The 27,410-nt window shown below is 34.6% G+C and overlaps 1 protein-coding gene across 2 annotated transcripts in view; it reads left to right on the top strand.

Moving 5' to 3' along the window:
- The first annotated feature begins 1,983 nt into the window (after nucleotides 1-1,983).
- Nucleotides 1,984-27,410, top strand: part of LOC129219391 (transcriptional repressor protein YY1-like) — a 31,732-nt gene continuing 6,305 nt past the window's right edge. The window contains exons 1-5 of one of the 2 annotated variants that reach the window (XM_054853778.1): nucleotides 1,984-2,606; nucleotides 17,523-17,649; nucleotides 17,737-17,797; nucleotides 19,677-19,835; nucleotides 24,973-25,142. In XM_054853778.1, coding sequence (XP_054709753.1) covers nucleotides 2,141-2,606; nucleotides 17,523-17,649; nucleotides 17,737-17,797; nucleotides 19,677-19,835; nucleotides 24,973-25,142 — 983 coding nt within the window. In that variant the 5' untranslated portion in view covers nucleotides 1,984-2,140. Of the gene's footprint in view, nucleotides 2,607-17,522; nucleotides 17,650-17,736; nucleotides 17,798-19,676; nucleotides 19,836-24,972; nucleotides 25,147-27,410 lie in introns of those variants that run through there. The other variant, XM_054853779.1, reaches the window with a different exon arrangement.

Raw genomic sequence — 27,410 nt, 5'->3', positions numbered from 1 at the left:
CAAATATCTATATCTAAAACATGTAGAAATTTGGATAGCTAGACGACTTGCAAAAATCCATATCCAAAATCTGGATATCCATAAGCTATCCGAATATCCACATCCAAAACATGTAACCGTTTGGATGTCTTGAAGATATACCAGAAATCCATATCCATAGACATAACCAGATATGGATATCCATCAGCTGTATGGCAAATCCAATGGATATTTGGATATGTCATGGACCTTTTTGGATGTCTAAGAGACATTTGTGGTTGTCTCTGGGGTGGTTGTGGTTATGACGTATTTGGGATTTCTCTAGAAAGCCTGTTAGAACAGCTGTGTTTCGAGCGTTTGTGGTTACACAGCGGTAGTTCTAGTTCAGCAGCAAAGTGTAACTTTCGTGATGGGGAAAGTCACGTGCGTTACGATCAAAACATGAAACTACCGGATCGGCCGACACAGACTATGTGACGTATGTGACCTCGCTAACCGCTTCTAGACTGCGGTACGATAGGTTGCTACCAAGTCGACTGGCAAAAAACGACCGCAGCGTTTCCGAACGCTTGCGGTGGCACCGAGGCGACCGATCCGTGTTTCCGAATGCACCCCTTTGAGAGCGTCGTTTGCTGCTGAATTAAAACTACCGCGATGTAGCCACAAGCGTTCAGAAACACAGCTGTTCCACCGGATAACCAGAAAAGTTCCAGAGATGTCATTACCGCAACCTGACCAGCCGCGCGGTGCGACCGGAGAGGTGTTTCCGAACTTAGCCTCCATGTTAAGAAGAAACCTTGCCTGAGGCGGTCATCAACCAATAGGAAAATGATGCCACCAGTTAATCGGTTATTACTCTATGCTTACATTCGATGAGCTCAACCGGTACATTGATCACGTGACAACTAGTGACGTCAACTTATGCTAAAGCATTGGAAGTGACCTCATTATTTGAACCGGTGATCGAACACAACCTATTAGAACGCTCTGGTTAATCACCGGTAAACCGATTCGGCTATCTGAACGTAACATAGACTAATAATAAGAGTAGACCGAGCTATGGCAACCCTTTTGCTGCTCATAAACCAAACCATGTGACTGGTGGATATCCTAGCAACAGCGAGCGTTGATCGTAGCAGACGATCAACGCCAGCGCGAAATAAAATAAATAGAATTGATGGAACACGGAAGAATGATCTTTTATGGAGTCCGATTTGTAAATTTGTTATTCTAAGTTGTAAATATTTTGTTAATATAGTGAGTTTTTCGTTTAGATAGTATTGTGCATTTTCTTTAGTCAATTTCTATAACTCTCTAAGCAATAAAAGATGCAAGCGACCAAGAGGAATCAGCAAACGGTAAGATTTTTACCTACAGTTTCAATTTAAGATACCGATTAGTACATTTTTGCGTTAACGCAAAACGTTTACGCCAATTCGTTCACGCCAACGCTGACAGCTCCAAATGAAATAAAAGTTGCCGAAAACTGATCAAAAACTATTACTAATGTCAAAATAGTGCATAACTAAAAGAAAAACAGTTCAATCTCTGCACCTGGAAGTTTTTTTAATGAAAACATTGTCTTAAAATACATGTCGAGTGCCAAACTATAGATAATGCTGCCATCTAGCAACCATGCTGCCAAAGTCTTCGCCAAGCCCTTCCACTAGTCACATGATACATCTATGAACCAATTTTCTTTATCAGCAAGAATGAGAAAGCTCGGTCTACTCTTATTATTAGTCTATGGAACGTAACCATTGGTTGCGTTCGACGAATCGCACCGGTAAGCAACCGGTTACAAACCGCAGCGTTCTATCATCTATCGGTTATCAACCGGTTACCAATTTCAGCTGTTGATTGGTTGATTGAAGCACGTGATCATTAGCTGTCACATGATTAACTAACCGGTCGCTCCCAGTCGAGCTCGTCGAACGCAACCTTTGTCTTCCATGTCTTTTAAAAAAAAGTCTTTCTATCCGTTACCATAACTGTAATTTTTTTGTACCTGTGTTGCATTGCATTGTGTATGGCGTTTGAAAGAAAACTATCATTAAATGATTTTGATCAAAAGTTTCGCGTTCAGATGTGTGTACGAACTTCTTTTTTGCAAAATTCATGATTCATTTGTAAATTCGTATTTGTGTTTTAGAGTCAAACTATGTCGACGATCATTGTTAATCACTTAGCTTCTTCGGATGTTGTGGAAATAGAACCAGAAATCGGTGAAATTGAAATTTGTGATATTACCGGCGGAATCCAAGTTGAAACAGTCGACCCCACTGCACATTTAATCGATTTGCAACAGCTGCCGGACAGCAATAGTCACGAAAGTATGCTGCATACACAAGAGGAAATAATTGTAGACGTAGATGTGCCCGATGCAGAAATCTTGTCTGCTTATGACACTATTAGTGTGCCTCATTCGGAAGTGTTTTTAGAAACGACTGCTGGGTCTTCTAAGCGTAATAAAAAGTCCCGAAAATCGAACAATAAACTGAAAACGAAAAACAGCCTCCCATTTGATATGGAACGAAGCACGCGTAGGTGGGAACAGAAGCAAGTCCAAATCAAAACATTAGAAGGAGAATTTTCTGTCACGATGTGGGCCACGGGAACGGACGAAGGTTAGCATGTTCTTTTCATTTCATATCAGCTTTTTAATGTTTCTTAAGATTCCGCAGTTTATCGACCCTTGAATTAATTTATTCGTATTGTTTCTCGACAATTCGAAATTATGATGGGCGCCGCCATCTTTTCAAAATGGCTGCTTTTGTTATTGTTTACATTCTGTCAGTTAAACAAAGAAAGTGAAAATATTGGTGTTTCTCTTTTGGTCTCTCTGAATGTAGTCCTGACTAATGGAAACTAAAGATTTGCTATGAAAAATACTTTCTAATATAGTTGCATTGTTTTCACCTTTATTTATTCAAGTAGGAAATCAGTGTAAAAAGTTAACAAAATTCTTAATTAAATAAACTACCCTGTTTTTTTATCTGAAATAACAGGAGAAGAAAGATCCATTTGCATTGTAATTTTATAATTCTTGATTGCTTTTGGATAATTTAAAAAAAATTCATTGGTGCTGTTGTCTGGTCTATCATTAAGGGGAAGGGGGTCAACCGACTGACCCTCCCCCTCTTCAAAAAGTCGATGTTTTTTGCACAAAAGGAGGTGGTTTTTGTTGTGTTTTAATAAAACGTTGAACTTATGTCATACATCCCCCCTCTTGGGGTCAAGAGGAAAAATTCAGATAAAAATAGATGACCAATAAATATCTAGGAACACTGGTTAAAAATAATTTTCAGTTCACTTGTTCTTTAGTTCTCATAATCTACAAAAAAGAGCAAAGTGGGTCAAATTGCAATATTCCAAGGGAAGAAAACATCCCGCAAACAAATCACAAACGAAAACAGTATTAAAATCATGAAGTAAATTACTAATGAAAATAGTATTAAATTGTAAAAAACTATAGGTCTGCTATTTTACATTTTACAACACCACATTTATGACTTGACCAAAGCTAACGAATTTCTGTAGTAATTTTGTGCCAAGAATGTACGCTGACTACCTATTAAGGTGCTCTAAAAATTTATCAGCAGAACAGTTTTCTAACACAGGGCTGGACTGGACCATTAAAACGATCTGGACAATTACACAAAACTGGCCCGAAGCTCAGGAGTAAATCCCGCCCCCTCCCCCCTGTACACAATCTTGCAACTTTAAGGGTTTTTTTAAAATTGAAAGGAGAAAATTGAAATAAAACAAATGCAGGCCATTGCAAGGTTAAAAACTTGGGGAGTGTGAGTTTGATGGCCCCTTAATTTTTAACGCATTTTAACAGAGAGAGCGAGAAAGATTTTAGTTTCTGGTTTTTAGGAGAATCATTACAAGATTGAAGTGTTAGCAATATATAATCTAATCGTAAGTGTAATATTCTCTGAGTTATAGGGAGTTCGGGTGTTTTTCTCCCCCGGAAATTGTAGTTTATAATAAACGCCATTTTACAATCTTTATAGTGTAGGGGGAGGGGGGGTTTTGAGGGACTTCGCTCGATAATTTTTTTAAGTTGAAACTTTACCAATGCACGTGCAGATTATCTTCTATTATGATAGGGGGGATGGGTAGGGGATCTTCATCGGAAAAATTTCAAAATTGTAGTTCTGTAAACACAGTTTTGGCCGATCTTTGGTGGTGGACGGGAGAGATGAGATGGAGGAGTTTTTAAGAGTCTCTTCTGGAAATTTTCGATGTTAAATTCTTAAACGATCTCGAAATTAAATGGAGGAGTTTTCTGAGAATCTCTTGTTTGAGAAATTTGCCGATAATGTAGTTTTAAAGGTGCAGTTTTGGACTATCTTTGGTATACTGTGTATGAGAGGAGAGGTTTGGGGGTTCGATAATTTTTCGAACCTGAAGTTCCAGAAACACTGTTGTAGATGATCTCCAATTGATGTTATGAAGGGAGAAGTTAAAGGCTCTCCTCCGGAAATCGTTTAGAAGTGATGCCCTTGAGCAAAAGTTCAGATGATCTTTAATGATGGACAGGACAGGGGGCGTTTCTAAGGGTTACTTGGGTGTGCTCCTCCTGGGAGTTTTTCGAAATTGAAGTCCTAAATACACAATAGTGGAGTTTGGAAACTTCCCTCGGAATGTCTCCAAAATCAAAGTTTCAAAAACACACTTCTGGGCTATCTTTGATGACACAAAATGAAAGAACAAGGTTCGAGGAGCCTCTTCATGGCTATCCTCTGTTTTTTATTCTAATTATGGTTAATGTGCAAAACCCACCCTCAGTATTCTTCTAATACCACTGGACTGCTTTGGTTGCTTTGTACAGCCTAGTATTTTTATCCATTTGGAATACAAAGCTGTTTGTGGCCCCAATAAAAAGAACTTTTAACATTTTGGACTGATGAGGTGTATTTTGCAATCTTTTTTTCCAGTTTTTTCTTTTTTTTTTAAATTCTAAATATCATTTATCCTGAATCTCTTGATTATTATTTTTTTTTTTACATTAAAACACTTAGAACAACTGGTGCGCATATTCATTGCAATATTTTAAAACTCGTCCACTGTATTTTAACGTTTTTTTTTTCTGTTCAAAACCTTCAAAATATATTTTGGTAGCTCTTGTGTTTTTCTCATGAATGATATTTAATGTGAGCAGTTAAAGATATAAATATGTCAGTGGCCCATATGAAGCTTATATATAACTTTCATTGGAATACATTGCTAATGAACGTTTTATTAATTATTGAATGAATTCTGGCTCCAAGGGTTCAAAACACACAATTTTAAAATTAAATACACATTTCTATTAGGTATAATTTCTGGCCAAATCACAGCTCATGATTCGGCCAAGCTGAAACTTCGTTCCATCCCTAGTATTTAGTTGTACATTTGTTTTAAAATGTAAAAGCTTGTAAAATGTGAAGTGTCTCAAATATGCCATTTCTCCTATAGTGAAATAAGAAATTATCGTTAATGAAGAAAATGCGACATTGAAATAAAATGAAGTTTGTTACAACATTAAAATTAATTTAAAGCTGAGGTTTTTTTTATTTTAGTTCAAGTTTTTGTTCTCCATGTTTTCAATCTGATTTAATATCTAATTGAACTTAAACTGAAATTTCTTATATTATTATAATGCGTGTTTCCAAATATGTATATAGGTAATTTCTTAAAAATGGGCAATTCCACAAAAAACGTAATATATCGATATATATATTTACTGTACTGTGGTAAGGATTTTCAGATTTCAATCTGTCTGATGGGTCCTCGGACAGGACTTAACTAAGGGCTAATTAAAATAATGACTTCAAAATGCATATTCATTCACAAGTCTTAGTACTGAATGAGTGGATCTTACCTGTCAACTCTTCCACAGAGGCGTGCACAGAGCTTCATTAATGGGGATACCACTGCATCTAGAAAACATTAGAGGTCAGGTGTTGGCAGCTGCCCCTTCCCCATGGCTTTGAAAATTAATGCTTTTACATATAAGTGGACTTGATTTTTCTTGCTTGCCGATAAAATTTTCGTTCAGTCTACACCTTTCCCCCCCCCCCCCCTCCTCCAGAAAAAAATTCAAAATGATCGACCTGTTTGCAACTCAATTATTCTAGCTTTTTGGCAAGGACGCCCTACCCATCTTCCCCCTCCCCCCTTCCAAATAATGCAAGCTTTAATTCAATGCACAATAAGCTTCATAGCAGGCTCTTGTGTGAGGGGGAAAACTGCCCCTCACTTCTAAAAGTCAAACAGCTGTGCCCCACCACTTTTTAAGTTGCAAATTAACGAAATAACGACGGATTGAAAATTAATATAGTTTTAATCGATTTACGTGTTTAAAAAAAGGATTGACTTTCTCAGTATGTGCCTTAGATTTTTCTCATGTTGTTATTTAATATAAAATAAAATGGAATTTCGAGGATATAGTCTACTAGGAGGCCATTTGTCTAAATTTATGAGGCTGGGTTTTGATTTTTTAGAGGAATTTATTTAATCAATAATGACTTTAAAATCCAATAATATAGCCTAATTTTAAAAAAATCGTAAGGGCGCCGTCCACCTACCTCCCTGCCCCCACCATCTCCTTTGATCCCCCCTCCATTTTTTTGTTGCCCCAGCTGCCTATGATAAGTTTGATAACGACCATAGACAGAGTTTGACTTTTTTGTCTATAAGGAAGCAAAGACAAAGCCCCCCTTGAAAAAAAAAAAAGCACTAAAATGTATAGCTTGTACGCAATTTTACAGTTCAAGCCTAACCTCCTAGGGTACCTCCCGCACAAATTTTGTTGCATTGAAGACCTACAGTTTTAGTTTTTCTTTGATGGTATTTGGAGGAAAAAGTCAGGGACGGGATGTTCAGGGCCCTCCCCTGAAGAAATTCTTAAAATTGACATCAGTAACTGTAATTTTAAATATATTTTGATAATGTTAGAGGAAAAGATGAGAATTCTCTCCTTAGTGTTTTTCAAGATCGAATGTAATTGAATTCCATCTTTGATGACATTAAGAGGTCGAGGGCTTTTCTGGGAAATTTGGACATTAAACTCTCTGAAAAATGCAATTGTAGGCGACTTTTGCTGCCCCTGAAGGAAGGCTGGGTGCTATCATGAAAAAAAAAAAAAAAAAAGTTTTTAACACTCAGTTTTCAGACAGGGGCGGATGCAGACTACCATTTTAGTGTGTCATGATGAGGAATGACCCCCTTTCTCTTCCCCTACAAATGAGCGTACGGTTTTGGATGCAGAAATTTTCTGAACCTGCTTGGCCAAATCAGCCAGGAATAGTGCACATAATAGGGCAAAAACATTACTAATTAATTTCACGTATAGTGAAAGAAAGTATTTCAAATGTTTACTTTTAAAATTTTTGAATGAATTAAAAAGGATTACTGCAATCATTTATTTTATTTCTAAATCATTCGAACACAATGTTTATAGATAATGTCCACAGTTTGGGGGGTGAAGGGTCATGATGCCCCTTCTGTATCCACCCCTAATTTTAGACTACCCTTGATGGCTTTCTGAAGAAAACTTTTCAATACTGAAGCAACAAAATGCAATTTTTTATAGTATTTGGAAGTTACAGAAGAAAAGGTAGGGGTTTTCAGTGTCAATTTGTTTTTTGAAACTAAAGTCAGCTTTAGACTAGCTTTGGAAGAATGGGTTTTTGAGGACTCTTCCACAAAATTTTAAGCTATCGTTGGGGATGTTATGAGAATAGGAAAAGAGTTGCCTTTTTTTTTTTTTTCTGAAGTTGATGAAAGAGAAGAAGGTTTGGGTTTCTGTGCTTGAAATATCTTTTTTTGAAAATGAAATTAATTTTAAGGCATCTTTGATAAGGAAAGGGTCGGGTTTGCTCACGCAGCCGCATCTTATCATTTTCTTTCCTTTTCTTCTGCTTTCTCTTTATTTTTCTTTCTTTTCCTTTTCTTTATTTATATTTATTTATTTATTTGCTTTTGAGTTGATGGGGGTACCGCTTCTGCGCACGTCACTGATCTTCCAGATTTCAAAGACATTTTACGGATTTTCATGTTTTTTTCTGTTCTGATTACGAGCAAAATTTTCTTGTTCTGTAAAAGAAAAAAGTATCGCCAGTTTTGGCACTACAAGTTTTGTGGAACGCATGCGTTAGATGGAGTACGAGAGATGCTTGTTCTGTTTCGATGAATACTTCTGCAATACTGGGAATTTCGATATTATGTGTAAGTTTCAGCCTTCAGAAGTGAAGCTGTTTGCATGCTTTGGATATCAACTCTTGTGTGCTGGCCCAGATCTACGTACTATAAAATCCAGAAAGTAACCCCCCCCCTATTGATTATAGCCCCCCCCCCTTCTCCTAAAAAATTTCTGATCATCTTCATTTGCCACTCCCTCCAAAAATAAATAAATAAATAAAGGATAACATTCTCTGCTTTACTTAGAAAGCCCTTACAGAGGTTTAGTTTCCCCTCTTTGTGCAGGTTTTCTTTTCTAAAAAAAGAAAGAAAACACAATGATTTAAACAAAAAACAGTTTCCATGGATGGAAAATGTCTAGACTCCTTTTGTTGCAAGGGCGCCTTTTTTTTTTTTTTTCATATATTTTACAAAAGGAATTTATGCAATTGTAATGATTTTTATTCATTTTGGAAGGAGCATTTTTGTTCGGACTTGTGAAAATAAACAATCTTTAACACGACGCCAATTCAGATACGTGTTGCTTAAAAAGTAGCGCGAAACTTAAAAATAACCATTTTTAAAGGAGAAATGAAGTAGTCTGTAAGTTTAGGATCATCAGAAATGTATATTTTACAAAATCAAGTAAAAGAATTGTCTCTTTTTACGTTCGCGAATTTTGGAAGCGCAGTTTTCTAAATTACGATTTTCGTTACGAATTTGTGCTAGTGATTGTATTTTTTGCTTCTATTTTGAAACAAGAACATTAAGATTTTGCTTCTTTTACTATAACCTTATTACATTCAGCACATGATGAATTTTCAAGCAATAAATTATAGGGGTTTTGCCAACTTAAGGTGCAAACTCCTTTCTTCAAAAAAAAAAAAAAAAAAGGCGTCCACGTGCAATTTATTACAACGAGAAAAGTATGAAAGATTTTAATTATTTTCTCACTCTTCATTAACATTAACTCTCATTTACTTATTATTTCTTTTCTCTACTCTAAAACTAATACTACTAAAAACAATTATTTTGGCTAATTTTTCAAAAAAATCTCGATTTTAACCTCCCCTCCTAAAATTAACAAGTTTTGTTTTGAAAATAGGGGGGGGGGTACTTTTGGGACTTTACAGTACCTGCAGACCTCACAATGTAGGGGGCAAGGTATGCATGAGTAATATGCTTGAAATATTTTCTCAATTAAGAGACAGAAAAACGGAAGTGTTTTCACCTGCCATAGGATTAACAGTTCACTTAAATTTGCACAGAAGAAGTTTAAAAACATTGAAGATTAAAATTTCTGTTTTTTTTTTGAGCAATCACATTGATTATTGTTCTCATTTGACTGTTTTTAATGTCTATGATTTTATTTTCCCCCGCCTCTTTCTGCAGCACCACCGTCGACCGGCCTCATGATGCTGCTCCTCTAGCGAAAACCGTCTCCAGGTTGGGTCCGTATCCCACACACACATACGCCTACACAACGCATGTGCCTGCACATGTACACACACACTCACAAATGCCCGCACACTCACACCTGTACACAGACACAAACACACACACACATACATAACACACCTACACACACACTCATGCAAGCACGGACAGACACACACACACCCATAACTCATGCCTGCACACAAACACATACACACACACAATCACACTCATGCCTGACACAAACGCACACGCCTACATACACATACACACTCGTGATTGCGAAAAACATAAATTGAATTCGAGATGTCAAAATTCAAATTTTTTTTCCCAAAAATTTTTCAGATAAATAAGACTTTGATTTCATTCTGTATTGACATGAACTGCGAAAAGAACTGTATGCTTTCAGTGAGATATACGCTGGTCAAAATAAGAGCAACACTGCAGGAGACTTGTTCTAAAAATAAAACACTGAAGAAATTTGACAAAATTGCTGATGACTTTCCTGAGAGGACATTCATTTGTCCTTTGCGACCGGGATTTTAGGACAGTAAAACGAATGTTAAGCAAATATGACAGATTATTACCATGTGAAATCCAATCTCTTATAAATTAAATTCTGAAAATACATTCAGATTCACCGTCACACATCTGTTCAAAACAATGAAATCTTTAATTGCTAAAACAGGTGCCCTTCATTTTTTAAGAGGACTTATCTCCCAAATTGAGTTTTTGGAAACATTCTACTAGGCAACAAATATTTTCACTTATCAACATTCATGATGTTTATATATTCGATAGAACATCAAAGGAATGGTTTCAGGCTTTCTTTTCTATAGACAGTTTTCAAGAGAATATTGCAAAGTAACACTTGTCGGCTGAACTGCCTTTGCCAATATTGAGTATAAAAGGAAAATTTTCATATTGTTGGAAGAAATAACAAATATCAAGATGATTATTCAGTGTCATTTGGAGCATAGTCATACTAATATGTGCATCAAACTTGGTGTACATGAAACTAGACAAAAGGGGAAGGATAGAAAAAAAGATTTCCATGGATTATGTATTTGATGAATATAGTTTCATACACATGTAAAACTTTTGCCTTTTATCTCAGTTTGTTAGTTTTTGTATTTTTTATTTTTTTTACACCAGACTTGATTATTTCACTAAAACAAAATGAGAAAAAGAGGAAAACACACAATGTATTTTCTTAAGATAATGTATTTATGAATACGGAATATTTTTGTCACTTTGTTATATTATTTTTTACTATCATAAATCAGTTTGAAACATCTGTTTCACTTGATTTACATTTTCATCACTCTAAACTAGTCTTTCAGGATATTTATTGCAGAAAGGGCATAAGTCCAAATTTAAAAAAAAAATTCAAATTAATTTCAGTGACAAAATAAAATGTAATTTAAGGTGAGGTAATGATCCTGCTTGTGGCTAAATTAGTAGTAAATTTTTTTGTAGAATTTAGTTCATTTTTGAATGAAATAATCGCTTTTTATTGATTCCTGAGAAACTGCATTTGTTGGACTTATGCCCTTTCTGAAATAATCGATTCACTTGTACCTTGGGTATCCACTTACCCACCTGTTTTGGATGCCCAAGGCCCTGTGGCAGAATTTTATTTTACTTTCTGCGACAAATTTTCTGGACCTAATTTCTTTCTGCAAGAATGTTCCGTGAAGTGAAAAATGAACTAATGGACAAACTTAAGCGCAGTTCATTTCAAAAGCGAAAAATTTATTTATTTATTAACGAATTTCACACAACTTCTTGTTTAGGTAAATTCCTTTACACGAAAACGAAAAGCATTAAAGCTCAGTATCAGGGCTTCCAACAGATTTTCAGTTTTCGCTATGGAAAAAAAAGAGGTGACCTTGAGCTAAATTTATATGGTAAAAAATATTAACACCATGGTAATAGCAATTGGTAAGTGGAGAAAAAAAAATCAAATCTAACCAAAAGTAATATAAATTATTATGCAAATGTATGCAATGCTAGTGTAAATTATGTTATAGCAGGAGTGATTGTTTAAACAGAGATGCCAATCTTATATTTAAATTTTCAGTCTTCATCTCTTAGCACTTACTTATCTGCAGTTCTCAATACCAGAAAAATACAGATGCAACATCTATTCAATACTCAAAGTAATAAGATCCGAAGAAAAAATAATTTTTAATTAAAATATTCAATACAGTTTGGAGCCCCCCCCCCAAAAAAAAAAAATTAAAATGTGCATGTCATTTGAAAAAATAAATAAGGATCACCCCTCCTCCTACCATAAAAGAAAACTAAATTAAAATATGCATTTTACACAACTAAAACAAAGTATCCCCCTCCCCTAAAAGGAAAATGAATTTAATTAAAATATGCATTACAGTTCGGAAAAAAAACTAAAACATGCATGTGATTTGGAGGAAAAAATGAAGAAATAAAGGGCACCCTCCCATAAAAAAATTAATACATGCTGTACACTAGATTAGAAACAAAGTATTCCCCTCTCCCCAAAAGGAAAATAAATTTAATTAAAAAAACACATTTTAGTCAGAACAAATTGAAAATTCAACCAATCCCCCCAGAAGAAAATAGGATTTTATTAAAATACTAAAGCAAAAAAAGAAATTCCACTCCGGGACTGCCTCCCCCCTAAGGGCAAGGGCGAACCCCCTTCAGAATCGCGGAGACCCCCCCCAATGAAAAAATACCCCTAAAAATAACTCCCCCTCCTTACAAATTTTAATGTCTCAGTCTGCGCCATGACCCCCCCCCCCCTCAGGTGGGCACTCCTGCTCTCTCCCTCATATGAAAAAAAGAATTTAAATCAAGTACTGGAGCAAACAAAAGTTCCCTTTCCATACGAAGAAAAAATAATTTAATTAGAGTATGCATTTAGAAAAAAAATCTGTAACTCCTCCAAAGAGAGAAGATTTTCATTCATGTAAGCACCCCTATCTAAACAACTATTGGTCAGCCCAAAATAGAACACAATTTATCAAATATTCCATCTGTTTTCTGTTGCTGCAACTTGCGACACCGCAAATAAGCAATTTTTTAAAGGCTTAAATTAATTTTTCGACAGAGGTGAAAAAAAGCAAGTCGGTACAAGTCTTTCACACAAACAAACACAAACATGTACATTGCTAGAACAGCCACTCTTCTTTTATCAACACAGGGTTGCTTTAAAATCGCTCCAAGTGGTGAAGAGAAGTTCTGGTTAGAACTGGTTTCTATCCATGCCATACCTCCCGATCTCCGATGTTGCAGATTACCACAGTCATCAATGATCGCTCGATTTGGCGATCGCCAAAGTTTTTTTTTCTTGTAAAATATCATAATTATTTTGTTTTTCGTAGGAAATCAGGCCTTTTTCTTAATTTATAGTCCAGTTATATTTTTTACCGTGAAACAGCTATCCTTTGGTATTGTTCTGCAGAATGATTTTATTGCTGACCTTTTTTCCCCCTATCTCTTTTTTCCCTCCTTATTAGTGCAAAATCTTTCTGCACAAAATTTCTCTCATTCTGCGACAATGTCGCGGTGTCGGCAGCTTTCTGCCACGGGGGCCCAAGGTACACGTTAGTGACTTTCAATATATTTTTGAAAAAACATTAAAATGTTGTCAACAAAACAGAAAACCCAATAGCACATTGTGAAGCACACATTTCAAAGTATAGAAATAATCTAGCACTGAATTAAAAAAAAAAATAAACACTAAAAAACACAGGTGATTGGGTGAGAAAAATTTACATTCTACCACTTGTTTCTTACATTACTGCACAAAACTGAAATGGAGACCGAAACACAGGAGCAATGTTGCCACAACATGCACCTCAATTTCCCATGTTCACACGAATTTCCCTTCCCAAATGACAGAGATAGCAGGGGGTGCCCAAGATACACGACCTTCCCCTACTCTGATTTTTGGGAGAGGTGCCCATTGTACACGGGATACGCAAAAAATTACTTCTGATGTTGAAGATCCCAATCCTTTTGTGTCATTTTAATATTTCAAAATTTTTTGATGTCACAAAAACCAGTTTCGCCATCTCATATTTGTTTCCAAGTTGGTCTGCAATTGGGCAATATATCACCAAATGATCCGCAGTCTAAGACTATATTAATTTTTCATTGAAATAAGTAATTAATAGCCACAAAAACATGATTAAATAGGCCTTTTAAAACACTCGATTGAAAACAAAATGGGAAGTGCACAACTGGGACGTTCACAGACCCCACATATGAAATTTTAACCTCCTTCAGCTTACCATTTTTGATTTATGACTTATGAAAGATACATATGTACATCCAGTTGCAAACAACAATGCAGTTATTAACTTGTTTGCCCCTGAATGCAATATTAAAAATTCTTTCAGAGGTGACTAAAATAGAAATTCATACTGAAATTTAAGTAAAAAATTTTATATGAAAACACTCCCTTCACTTTGTATAAAAAGTAAAATAGCGAAGGTCCTTTTTTCGTAAACATTGGCCGATTCCATCGGCTTTTCGAAGTTTTTTAAGGCCGATGGACCGATGTTTCCTGCAAGTTAGCGGCCGCCGATGCCAATGACTAAATTGTCGAACTATTGGTGACGATGCAATGGCCAGGCAGATGCATTGGTCTAGTCCTAGTATTTATTTATTTTACTGCTTGTTTGGATTTAAAACTCATTATGTTTATTGTGCAGTTTATTGCAACAAGTACTGCCAGGAAACTTTGAAGGGAATGTCAAAATAAATGCTGTGCACAAACTTCAACATTCAAATTAATTGAAAGTCAAATGTGCACTTTTCTTTAGTCGATTATTATTATTATTTTCCTCAATGGGGAGGGTTTAACCTCCCCCCCCCCTTGGATACGGCCCTGGGTTTCAAGTACAGTAGACCCTCGGGTTTATTTTACACAGTTTTGATTTTACACGGTTGAGTTTCGGTTTTACGCGGATGCGGTAATGCAAACAGATAAAATTTTCCCCTCTTTCAAAATCCAAACTCCTAAATATCGCAGATTACGTGTAATCAACTGCATTTTGGCGGGCTAGTAATCGAGCTTGGGCCACTGGAGACATTTTATGCGATTGGTTCCAGAGAACTTTCCAGAAGTAAAGTTATTAAACTCCCACAGTTCAGAACTCACTGGAAGAAGAGCTTTTAGGAATGACAAAGGGGGCCAAAACCATCGAGGATACCGACATCAGTGACGCACAACCGGAAACATTCACATTAAAAATTTTGAGCCTTTCCTAGACAATAGAAATGATCTTTCTGATTTGTTACTGAAGGAAGATTCTATCCTGGAAATGATGCATGTGATCATGGATGCGTTAATGCTCTGCAAACGCAACGAAAAATTCTTAATGACTGCCAAAAGACTCCACTTATCAAGCCAGCTCCTCTTTATAAACAGAACACGAAATTAATTTATGTTTTCTTTATGCATGTTTTGCATAAAAGTCGATATAAGTACACATTAAACTTATTATACAATTAGGCATCACTAGAATGAAGTATTTTGCTATCTAGGGAACCAAACCCCTATTTTAACACTAGTATTAGGTCTCAATTTACATGGTTTTGATTCATGCGGCATTTCCGTGGAATGTAACCCCCGCATAAAACGAGGGTCTACTGTAGTTGTAAACAGTAGGTAGCACTTTGAAAGCACTACAACAAACCATTGAATTTAAAAAACAAGAAAGAGTTTTCGTAGGTGTATCAAATGCTTAGTTTTCAAATTATTTACTAAAATATAACTTTTACCCAAATTATCCCAAACCCCCCACTGAATTTTTTGAGACTAATAGTTTGCAGTCTAGTTTCAGAAAAGGTACTAATTTTTTGCATTTCTATGATAAAGTTACCATGGCTGTAGGTAAAAAAAAAGTGTGTAGATGTTGTTTATATTGATTTTCAGAAAGCTTTCAATAAGGTGCGTGCATGCAGGGGCGTCGCACGGGGTCACCAGGGATACCACGGTACACCCATTGTCTCAAAAAAAAAAAAAAAAAACCACTGCGATGGAAAGTTCAGAGCACCATAATGTTTTGCTGCGTTATGCAGGAGGCTGAAATGAGACTGGGGTTGGGTGTTGCTGACTGAGTGACTGGGAAGGAAACTTCTACATCACACACCCAGCTTTCATCATTTCTTCTTCTTGTATAAACATTTTATTTATGTTATGATAGTATTTTGAAAAAAAGTGTTTTCATCAAACTGTGCTTCAGAGAGGAAAATTTATGTTTCGTGAACTCAATTCTCTTTAAACGAAAATTTCTCTTTAGGTGGACTCTTGAATCCTGTCCTCCGACTATCACCGCACCTGCAAAGATTAACTAAAACTGTGTTTCTAAGTCTTCAATTCGGAACATTTTCGGGGAGATATCACTTGATCCGCCCACCTTCATCCCTCTTCTTATTCAAAGACAATAAAACTTTTAAGGAGTTATAACTTTTGATATCTGTCTTTTGACATGAGGAGGCAGCTAAAAACTGCCATCTTGTTGAGCCTTCGTTTGCCCTTCCTTAACATGAATGCTGGTTATGCCCATGCTACTGAATGCTTATTAAAAAAAAAAGTTTTTTGTGTGTGTGGGGGGGGGGGGGGACACTGACAGAAACATTTGATCCAATATTGTTGGGTTGCTGGCCTGCCTCGCCTTCAAAAATTCTCAATGTGGCCCTCAAGTAAAAAAAGTTGGAGACCACAGATCTCTCTCTATATATATTTATATTAAGTAAGAGCAAGATGAGTCTGCAGGAACAAAAACAGCATTTCACTTCCAAAAATGTAAAAAAAAAAAAAAAACACTTAGATCTACCCTAAAATAAGTATACCTCTGTCTTATTTTTATTTATTATTATGAAGCGATGTTAATTGTATTCAATCATGGCATTGCATATTTTTATGTTTCAATCATTTTAAATTTACCACAAATGAATTAATATTCATTTAAAGGAAAATATCATGCTGTGTCTACTAAAAACAGCTTGCTGGAATGATAAGCCGGACCGCATACCCATTTTAGCCCATTTTCAAAATATAAGGTGAAAAATAGAAGAATTTCTTTATTGTTTCTTCCCTGGAAAGCAACAAAAATGTCCAACTAAAGATATTATTACACCGTAATAGAAATTCCTCAAAATCAGGAGCTGGAGATAGAAGTTCAAGCAGGCAACACGTGACTTTTATTTATCTACTCTAATTTAAGGTGTTACCACTCACTAAAAAGAATATTGAAAAAATATATAACGTTGAAATAGAATTCATAACAGCTCATTTTATATCCGACTCAAAAAAATGTAAATGCAATTTCAAATAATTCGTTTTTTAAACTATATATCTTGCTACCCTTTTTACCCCACCTGACCCTACAATTCAGTTATTTAAATTTATTAAAATGAAAGATGTTAATGGGTTAAAATTTTGCACGTAAAGCAGGACAAGGGATTCTTGTTTTAAGCTTTTCAAATCTTATGCTAACAGGGAAATTAGGAAAAATTACTACCTTAGTTCAGTTGTGAGCACTTGAAACAGCTTACTGGAAGAGGCTGTAATGAGCAAGAGGGTAGATAGCTTTAATAGGGCCATTGATCTTGATTGAGGATAAATAAATTGACTTGAACCAACCTACCTGGGCCCAAAGCCTGTTGCTGGTCATCGTATTTGCATTTGTAGTGTTTTCTTTGTTCACAAGCAAATAAAGCAATAATCAAAAGGATCCGTCTAAGGAGGCAAAAATGCAAAATGTTACAATTGTTAGTATTTTGCACAAATGCTGATGGTTTTGATAAAAAGGAAACTGACAGCGATGGGTTAAGCAGCAGAGAATTTTAACACATCTTTGTTTGTTGATAATAAAAATAATGCAGTACCTTGCCTTATTATTTAACTTACAACTGTTGCTTTCTTCCTGTTGCAGATGATTCTACTTTACCAGAGCCTGATCCAGATTACACTGAATATATGATGGGTAAAAAATTTCCTTCTGAGGGTGGTCTTCCAGGTGTGGATCTTAGTGATCCTAAACAGTTAGCTGAATTTGCAAAGTATGAATATATTTAAGCTTAGCTTGAAGAGTTTTATCTTGATAATTAATTTTTAATATGCCATTTTTCCTTTTTTTTCATTTTAAGAATGAAGCCTAGAAAACTATCAGAAGATGATTTAACAAGAACGATTGCTTGTCCACATAAAGTATGTTCTTGCAATTTTCTTCAGTCTCATTAATATATATGATTTTTACATTGTCTTAAGGTGAAAAAGTTTATTTTAAAATATTAGCAGAATAACAGATAATTATATTCAAAATTTTGTTGATTTGTGAGCTGTTAATTTCAATGTGTTACAATTGTAAGTTCAACACGTTTGTGTTCTGTTGTTCTTTATGTACTATTCAATGTATAGCTCATTTCTTATGAAAAATACCAATTGATTTAAGAAATTAGAGTAAACCCTCATTAATACAGAACCTATTACAACGGGCTTTTCCTGATCCAGATAGCCATTTAGATGCACATACTGTATGAGTTGAAGGTAAGTAAGCATTATAATGTATTTTTGTTGTCTGTATTTTGTATTTTTGTAATTTTTTCCCTATAGTTTTTTATTTCATTCTCCCAAATTCAAAATTGGTGGTTACTTTACGCAGTGTGGCTTGCCTTCCTGACAATTCTATGCACATGTCGTTATCTCAATCATTAAGTGCAGGTGATCAACCACTGCAATGTCCATGGTGAGAGTTTAGGTATAAAATTATGCATTTTAGCCTTCTTTTTTTTTTTTTTTTTTGGCATTGGGAGTCTCAAAATGGTTGAATTTTTCAATGAATTCCCAAATTGAATATCCTTTGCTTCTAAATCCAACTACCAATTTGAGTTCAAAGTCTGTGAATTCCTGTTATATAACCATAATCAAGTGTAAAACATATTCAACTGAAACACTTGAGTACAAATAAAAACCTTACCAATGAATTTTCTATTTATACATTTTGTATGTGACAGGGCTACAAAAAGCTTTTTTTTTTCTTTTTAAAAGAGCCAGAAGGTTCCGGCTTTATTTAAAAAGGAATGGCCTTTTAAATCATGCTTTGCTCATACTAATGACCTCTATAGATTTGAATAAGGTAAGCATTGTCAATTTAAGTAGAAAAACAATACCGTTGCTGAAAACAATGATAAAAAGAATGTGTGCAAAAAAACGCAAATCATTTTAGACATCTAACAAAATCAATACGAATTTATTAGATAGTCTTCCACTTAAGTTGACATCTTTAACATTGAAAAGGGCTTCCTTGCAACCCTAAAACATGTGTATGCAATAATTTACTTCTTTTGTTTTAATGCCTTTTTATTGTTGCTTTTCTTGGTGTGTATTTATGCAAAACAGAGCTAAATTATGCATTCATTAAAGTTAAAAATTAGAATTTAGATTTCTGCTGCTATTGATGAGTGCTTAAATGCCCATCAATATAATAATATGAAAGTCATATAGCATTAGTCAAAAGTAAACAATGTCATAAAAACATACCATTTAAAATTGACGATTTCATTAAAATATGATTGAAACTCGCAGTAAAAAGCGTTTGAAGAATTGTTTCTAGATGCATATTGCAGATGGAAAATAAGAAAGTTAATTACTTATGAGTGTGGGGGTGAAAGATAGAAAGATTGAAATTTACCTCACAACTATATAGTTTTAGTCTTGTTTATTGAAATTTGTTAATACAGTAGTAGTTACATTAATAATATAAATATAATTTTCATTTTGATTAAGGTAAAATAAAATTTCAAAAAAATATTTTTCTTAAAAAGCCGATTTTCCTAATAAAAGCGGGTTTCTTAAAAGCTGTTTAAACCAAAAAAATAAGCTCGCTTTTTTTGGCCTGGCTAAAATCTGACAGCCCTGGTTCTTGACTCTATTACCATCTGTATATCTGCTATCCCATGACTTTTGTCACCTCAGTGTAATTTTAATTTTGAAAAGTAAGACTTTTTCATCTTAAAATGAACTCTTTGCTTTTGCTATGTAAAAATTCAATTGACTAGCCATTGATTGTCTGAAATTGCTTATGTAGGGCTGCACAAAAATGTTTCGTGATAATTCAGCTATGAGAAAACATCTTCACACACATGGTCCTCGAGTTCATGTTTGTGCTGAATGTGGAAAAGCTTTTGTAGAAAGTTCCAAGTTAAAAAGACATCAACTAGTTCACACAGGTGAAAAGCCCTTTCAGGTAAGCATTATGTTACTTTGCAAAATATGTGTAAATATTATATTAGTAATATTTGTAAAACTGTCATTTGACAGTTTAAGACACTTTCAATATGAAGAGCAGAGGGAAAAAAGGCAAGAGGCTTCCGCCCTTTCAAAAAACTTCCACCTTTTTTGGGTGGTAAAAAAAAAAGAAAAATGGAAGAACAAGCCAGTGAATGAACACCTCTAACCAGTAAAAGAGCACAAGTTTTGCCAGTGAATGAACACGATAAATTTTGATTGAAAAAGAAAATGAGTTTCTTGGAGATATTTTCATTTTCGTATTTTTTTTCTAAGGCAGATCTATTATTTTTGAGTTAACCATTGTGTTATGTGTTTATTTATTTATTTATTTTTATTTGTTTTATTTATTTTTTTCTTTGCAAAGAAAGCATGCTTTTAGCATGTTACTGTTTTTTTTTTTAAATTTTCATTTTCTTTAATTATTTTATATTATATGTTACATTACTCATCTATTACTCTCTATCTCTTTATCATGTCTGTTTTTCTCGCTATCTATCCATCTTCCTGTCTATCTATCCATCTATCTACCTACCTTTTTACCTATCTATATCAATCCATCTATTTATCTATATCTCAATCTCTCTGTCTATCTACCTACCTGCCTATCTCTATCTCTCTATTTACCTACCTACCTGCCTATCTCTATCTCTCTATTTACCTACCTATCTACATCTATCTATCTATATCTCTACCTACCAAGGTACCTATCTATATATATCCCCATGTATTATGGATGCGCCGTTTAATCTGCCGTAATGGCTTGCTTTGCTGATTATGTATAATCGGCCAAATTTTGCTGATTAATCGGTGGAAAAAATATTTTCCAAAATAATTTTGTTTTAAAGTATACCTCCAGCAACTGATCATGATGAATAAATACATTTATTAACAATAAATAAATGTAGTTTTCTGCAAACATTACTATAATATAGTATGAAAGTGTACAGAGAAAAAATAAAACAAATAGTTTAGAAAGTGCATAAAACTGAATGAAATACTGAAGAACAAACTTCACAGCTGATATTCACATGGCACTATTATGAATAATTAAAATCCAGGAAGTTGCAATGCGAAAAAGATGAGTAAGGCTCCCTCCAATCACGTATTTGCAATCAATAAAAAACTTTCAATCAATATCCATATCAAGTCAGTATTTTTCCTCCTTGGGCCCCCTACCCCATTCTTTTCACATCACTTACCTGCTTCGTAGTGACCTTTTTTTACTTTTTTTTTTTACCATTATGCTATTTTTATTTATCTTTCAAAGGACAGAAATAAACATGTGTATATAATTCCACTGCACCCTCCCCTCCCCTTAACTCTCTCCAACAAAAAAGAAAAAAGGTCTCAAATTCTTGTGTTTTATTTCTTACAGAAAATCAGGACTGTTTTCTAAGTTGATATGTCCTTACCCCAGCTTTTGTGGACATTTTTTTTTCAATTATTTTACTCCTTCCAACTTTACACTTGATTACATCATATATTTTACAACCTACTCTTTAAATTATTAATTTCTACTTCAGTAAAAAGAAAATTGTTATTAAATTTCATTTAATTTAAAATATATGCATTATGTTATTATTTTTTTTTACAAAATGATGGATGAAGTGATGTAAAATGTTTATTCATTTTTTCTATTTTGAATAAATATACACATGTATGCATTGATGCAACATTTTGTATGTGTTGATACATTTCTCCTTTAGCATAGTTCTTTCAGCTTATAATTTTTATAAAGAACAAGTCTTGGATTAAATGACTTTAAAAAATAATTTTAAAGTGCTTCAAGAAATGGGATGCAATTTTCAAAGAACAGCCGAGTCATGCTACAATGTGATTCGACTTACACGAAACAGCTACAAGCAAGTTTTTCACGAGTAAAGGATTTTATAGCTACAGCGAATTCCTTGCCCTGGACACTAAATTTTTCGGCAGCATAATTTGGGCACAAAGCAGAAGATCAATTCATCATTCTTTTTTTCTTGTTCCTCTTCTGCTGACAAGTTGTTTGATGTGCATGCGCTGTCAGGGGAAGACTGCTAACAGTCTGATCGTGCAGCATAATTCATCATCATTATTTTTTAAGACATAAATATAATTACTGTGTCTACTGTACAGCACTATTTTAGTGCTATATTTTGTTTTCACAATACACTGCATGTACTGTTATTTTATACCTCTCTCCCACTGATCATTGATTTTTTACATAGTAACAATACAGGGTGCAATGAAAAAACCCGGAAAAGCAATTTTCCATATTACTTTATTAAAAATAGATAAATTAACAAAACGCAATTAACAAGGCTCGGCCGATTAATCAGTATTCATCTGATTTGCTTATTGGCGCATCCGTACTGTCTATCTATCTATCTATCTATCTATCTATTTAGTATATCCGTTCAACCTGGTCTCATCTACAGAGATAAAAGGGGTTTAAAAGAGATCCTTGGGAAAATTTGAATTTTTTGGTATTTTGCTCGACTTCCTAGCTCTTGGCTGTTCTTGAGGCGATCAGAAGGGAAAGTTTTTAAGTTTAATTTGTCTTTCACATTGTTTATTTAACTAAGCTGATTACAATTCAGCCCAAATGAGAATTATTTGCACTAAGGACAAATCAGCGACTGTTTTTGTGTAGGTACACTTGTGTATCAAATTTTGTCTCAATCCTTGCATTACTTCTTGAGAAAAGACATTCGCAATTAAAGAAAAAGAACGTTTAAGTGTGACACTTTCCTTGAGCAGATTAGCATGAAAATGAATCAGCATTTACACTGTGTCAAGTGTACCTGCATACCGAATTTTGTCAAAGCCCTTGCATTACTTCAAGAGATATCTAAATGGAAATAAAAAATACCATGGAAAAAACTTCGGTTAATCCTCCGCTTTGGAGCTCTTGGCATCAAAATCAAATCATGTACATTTTAAGGTCTGCATTTGACTACTTTTAGTATGAATCTCGGCAATAATTCTTGATATATAGCAGTTAAGCATAAGGAAGGGAACATCAGATTGCTCTACCCCTTGAAATATGTCACCCAAAAAATTGTCTTAATTCACCTGTGGGTACATATCGTCAGCTCTGAGCAACAGTAAGACATCTAATCACAGAAATAACATTAAGATATCTTACTTTTGCTCTGAGGCGACGATATGTGTACCAAACTTCATTAAAATTCATGCAGTAGTTTATGAGCTAGAGTGGCTACAAGAAATAGCCCCACATATACAGAGATGCAGACATCATCCAAATTTGGTCAAAATGGATTCATCATACCTCAAAACTTATAAATACCTCAAGATTCGTAAATTTTCCCAAATAAAATTCTTTCTTCCATGTACTAGACATAGAAAAAGTATAAATGTTTTAGAACTACACTCCTTCATTATGGAAAACATTCAGAGACAAATTCAAATTTAACAAAAAAAAAAAAAACATCTTGAACTATTTCTTAAAAAAATTGTTGTGATGTGACGACAGCATTCAATTGCAATACCTGTAAATGTAAAAATTATTTTTTTGTGGCGAAATTTTCAACTTTCAGATCGCAAATTCACTGATGTCTTCATTTTCGCGAAAATTATGAATCTGCCATTTTTGGAGTACTTTGGGGGTCTTACATAAAAATGAAAAAAAAAAATCTATCAATATGTGTGGTGGAGTGAAACCTGTAAATTTTGTAGAAATCAAGGATAGGCAGGTTGAGAAGCTCATAAAATAACCCCAGTATAAGGTGAAGAAATGAACAGGATTAATTTTGTACATATAATTAGAACATGAGAGTGTTTTACTATGTAACCAATATTAATATTTAATGTGATGATTTAGGATAGGAATTAATGTATTAAAGACCAATGGTTAAAAACGACAATGATAGCTTCCCCTCGGAAGTACCTCCTGAGTACATTTGAGAGCATAGATGAGATAGTTAAAAGTATAACAAAGTAAAACATGTGATAAATTAATAATGAAGAATATACGAGGGCTGGTTTTTTTTCAACTTCCGTTCGTGCCGCTAGACGGCAGGGTGAGCGGCATCAGCCTACAATGCATGGCAGTCGACTGCGCACCTCTCTCACTACAACCTCACTCGTTTTCGGGCGTCCGACGCCATTACCGGTTTATTTAGCGACACATGAACATGGCTACTATGATAGAATCTCCTGCCAAGTGTGAGTTGCGAAGTGTCATTCCCTTCTTGCAAGCTGAAGGGTTATCCGCAGCAGAAATTCATCGTAGAATGAAACGAATATACGGTGAAAGCTTTATGAGTGACAGTGCAGTGCGTGATTGGTGTAGGAAATTTAAAGATGGACGAAATGATATTCATGATGAAGGCGGCCAAGGATGAAAGTCGGTCGCAAAGGAAGACCTCATTGATCGAGTTGATCAAACTGTAAGAAGCAATCAGAGGTTTACAATTACTGACCTATCTGATCAGTTTCCTGAGATTTTAAGGTCAGCCCTTTACACTATCGTAACTGACAAGTTAGGCTTCAAAAAACACCGTGAAAAACCATCTCAAATCACTGGCGGCAAACTTCTATGAAGAAGGTATTAAGAAGCTTGTACCTAGGTATAAAAAAATGCCTCAATTTAAATGGCGATTATGCTGAAAAGTAACTAATAATGTACCTAACTTTTGATAATAAATTTATTTAATTACTCTCACTAGTTTTATTTTTATACCACATCGGAAGTTGATAAAAAAAACAGCCCTCGTACATTGAAATAAATACGGAATGAAAGAAATGTAGCCTTCATAAATAAAACATATGGCTGCAAAAGTAAATACGTATCTCCTAAAGAATTATGTTTTTAAAAAATTCACATATCTGAACTACAAAAGGATATGAGTTACCATAACTTTTTCTGTTAAACCATTTAGGGGACCATTTAAGAACTCTTTGAATGTCTCAGGTTGTTGGACTACTTAAATATTGAAATGAAAAAACTGAGAAAAATCTATTTGCAAAGACTAAAATGGAACTTAAATACGTACTTTTGCAGCTACTCGCTTCAAATACTCTACTATGTATTTATTTGTAGCATTTAAAAAGTTTTGCAATATCTCATATCTACATTTGCTTTTTAGTGTACATTTGAAGGTTGTGGGAAAAGGTTTTCCCTAGATTTCAACCTTCGCACTCATGTAAGAATTCATACTGGTGATAGACCATATGTTTGTCCATTTGATGGATGTAATAAGAAGTTTGCACAGTCCACTAATCTGAAGTCTCATATTCTTACTCATGCCAAAGCAAAGTAAGTTCTTTTTTATGTTTTATACTGTCTGAATAAGTAGCCTTTCCAAATTGCAATGTTCCTTTAGGCTAGAGCTTCTCCAACTTTATAGCCAGTGGACTTTCTCATAAACCAACATTTAGTGCAGGCCCCCTTTAAAAAAAGCTCTTAAGGGCTGTCTGTAAATGATGTCACACTTTTTAAAAACTTGCTTGACCCCCCTCCACCTGTGTCAAAGTGGCATTTTTCACCTTACCCTACCGAGGGGGGCCTTATTGCATGTTATTTTTTCATAAGTATATTGTTGTAAAAAGATGTTGGGTGTCCCTCTTTTTGTTACCCCATCCTTTCCCTTGTCACAAACAAAAACAATTTCCCAAACCTCCACCCCCTCAAAGCGTGACATCTTTTGTGTACAGTCCCTTGGTAGATACAGTAAACTTATTATTATAAAAATTATTCGTGGAATAGGGTGGAACAGTAACCACGGATAATCCGAATAATAGGTAAAAAACTATATTTGGTGTATACGATAGCTAAAGGATATTAATAGCACTCTCACATGCATTTAAATTATAACCATAAACGTTGCTACATTGCATCTACTAACATTGAATATAAGAAATAGATGTGAAATCTAAAAGTAAACAATAACACAATCATAAGTTTTTATATTTAAAAAAAAATGTGGAAAGACCCACTCATAATCCGACCTTCGATAATTGGAACTTTACTGTAGTTAACAATTTCTGACTTTGTTTTCAAATTCTAAAGTTCAAAAATCAAATTGGTCAGACAGAAATCAATTGGTAACACAATGAAAATTTAAAATTGGATATTGAATTAATGGGAAGAGTGAGGTTGGTTTAGCTGGCACAATTTTACTATATTGGGTTCCATTTTTGACTGCTGGAGTCGAATACCAGATTCAAAATATCGACAGCTTTGGTACTTACTTTTGCAGAGTAATCCTCAGACACTTTTGAGTATGTTTTGAACACTTTTTTTTATGAACATTTTGAAGTACTTTTTCAAACAGCTTTCAAAAAACTTTTCAGACTTATTTGGTTTAGCACACATTTTTTATACTTTTGAAAACGCATTTGAGAACATTTTTTGAACATTTGACATATGTGTTGTTCTTTTAGTACACCTTGTAGCATAGTTTTTGGGACACTTTTTGCAGCACTTATGAACCATCCCTTTGATTATACCAGTAGTTTTTGCTGTTAATTTAACAACAATATCAAGTGGCAGCTGTAAGATGGGCTGGCAATAGATGGTCTTGGACCAAAGAAGGGCCATCCCTTTTCCTGGCATTCTGGACCCCAACTGATAGCGATTCATTGCAACAAAATTTCTCTAGTAGTATCATATTAAAAGATTCTATTGATTGGTATTGAAAGAGATGTTGAAATTATATTTGTGCGAAAGAAAGTGATGATTTCACAAGTGTTACTATGTTCCCAATCCGAAATTTAGCAAATATCCCTAGCCGGACACATTTGGAGCACATGTCAATACACTTTCTTTCTGACGGTCAATGGTGCAAATTTGAAACACATTTTAGTGCACATTCAGGCAACTGGAACACTTTTCTGAATTAAAGTATCCTAAACAATTTTCCAATATGTACTGGGAATTGCAGTGTAGTGGCTAAAGGATCTTACAGCATTCTATCTTAACATGTTAGGAAGTAGTGTTCAAATGACAGCTCCATACTTCAAAGGTGAAAATTCTAGTTTTCAAATATAAGAGCATTATCTAAATATCATTTAATGTGTTTGAATCATTCTTTCCTCGACCACAGTTTCGGAATTCCTGCTTTAGGCACTGTTGCTTTTGATGCTGTGTTATGTTTATAATGTATATATCGTCTTTTCCTTGTATGGAAAGGAACAAAGTTGTCAGTTATAAATTCAGAGGTTTCTTTACTGGTGCTTTTAATTGTCAGTTACTGAACATTTTAGGCAAATATGATGTGTGAGCGGGCTTCTTGCAAACCATATCTTTCACATAATCGCCAAATGTGAAAATCAACTCCTGTTTGTGAAAATTGCAACACTGTGAAGGAAGCATCATAGTTGAATGAAATTTAACACGAAGTTCAGTGATAATGGTACAAATAAATGATTACATTTTCAAACCAAATAAACAATAAAAAGAGATGGAAATTAGTATTTTGTGTGGCCACCATGCACCGCAATAAGAGCTGCTACACGACTCAGCATAGAGTGAAACCAAGTTTGTTACCTGCATGAGGAAGAGTGTTCCATATTGTTTGTATGC

Source organism: Uloborus diversus, chromosome 3 (genome assembly GCF_026930045.1).
Source record: "Uloborus diversus isolate 005 chromosome 3, Udiv.v.3.1, whole genome shotgun sequence".
NCBI lineage: Eukaryota > Metazoa > Arthropoda > Arachnida > Araneae > Uloboridae > Uloborus > Uloborus diversus.
This window is presented reverse-complemented; position numbering and strand designations above follow the sequence as displayed.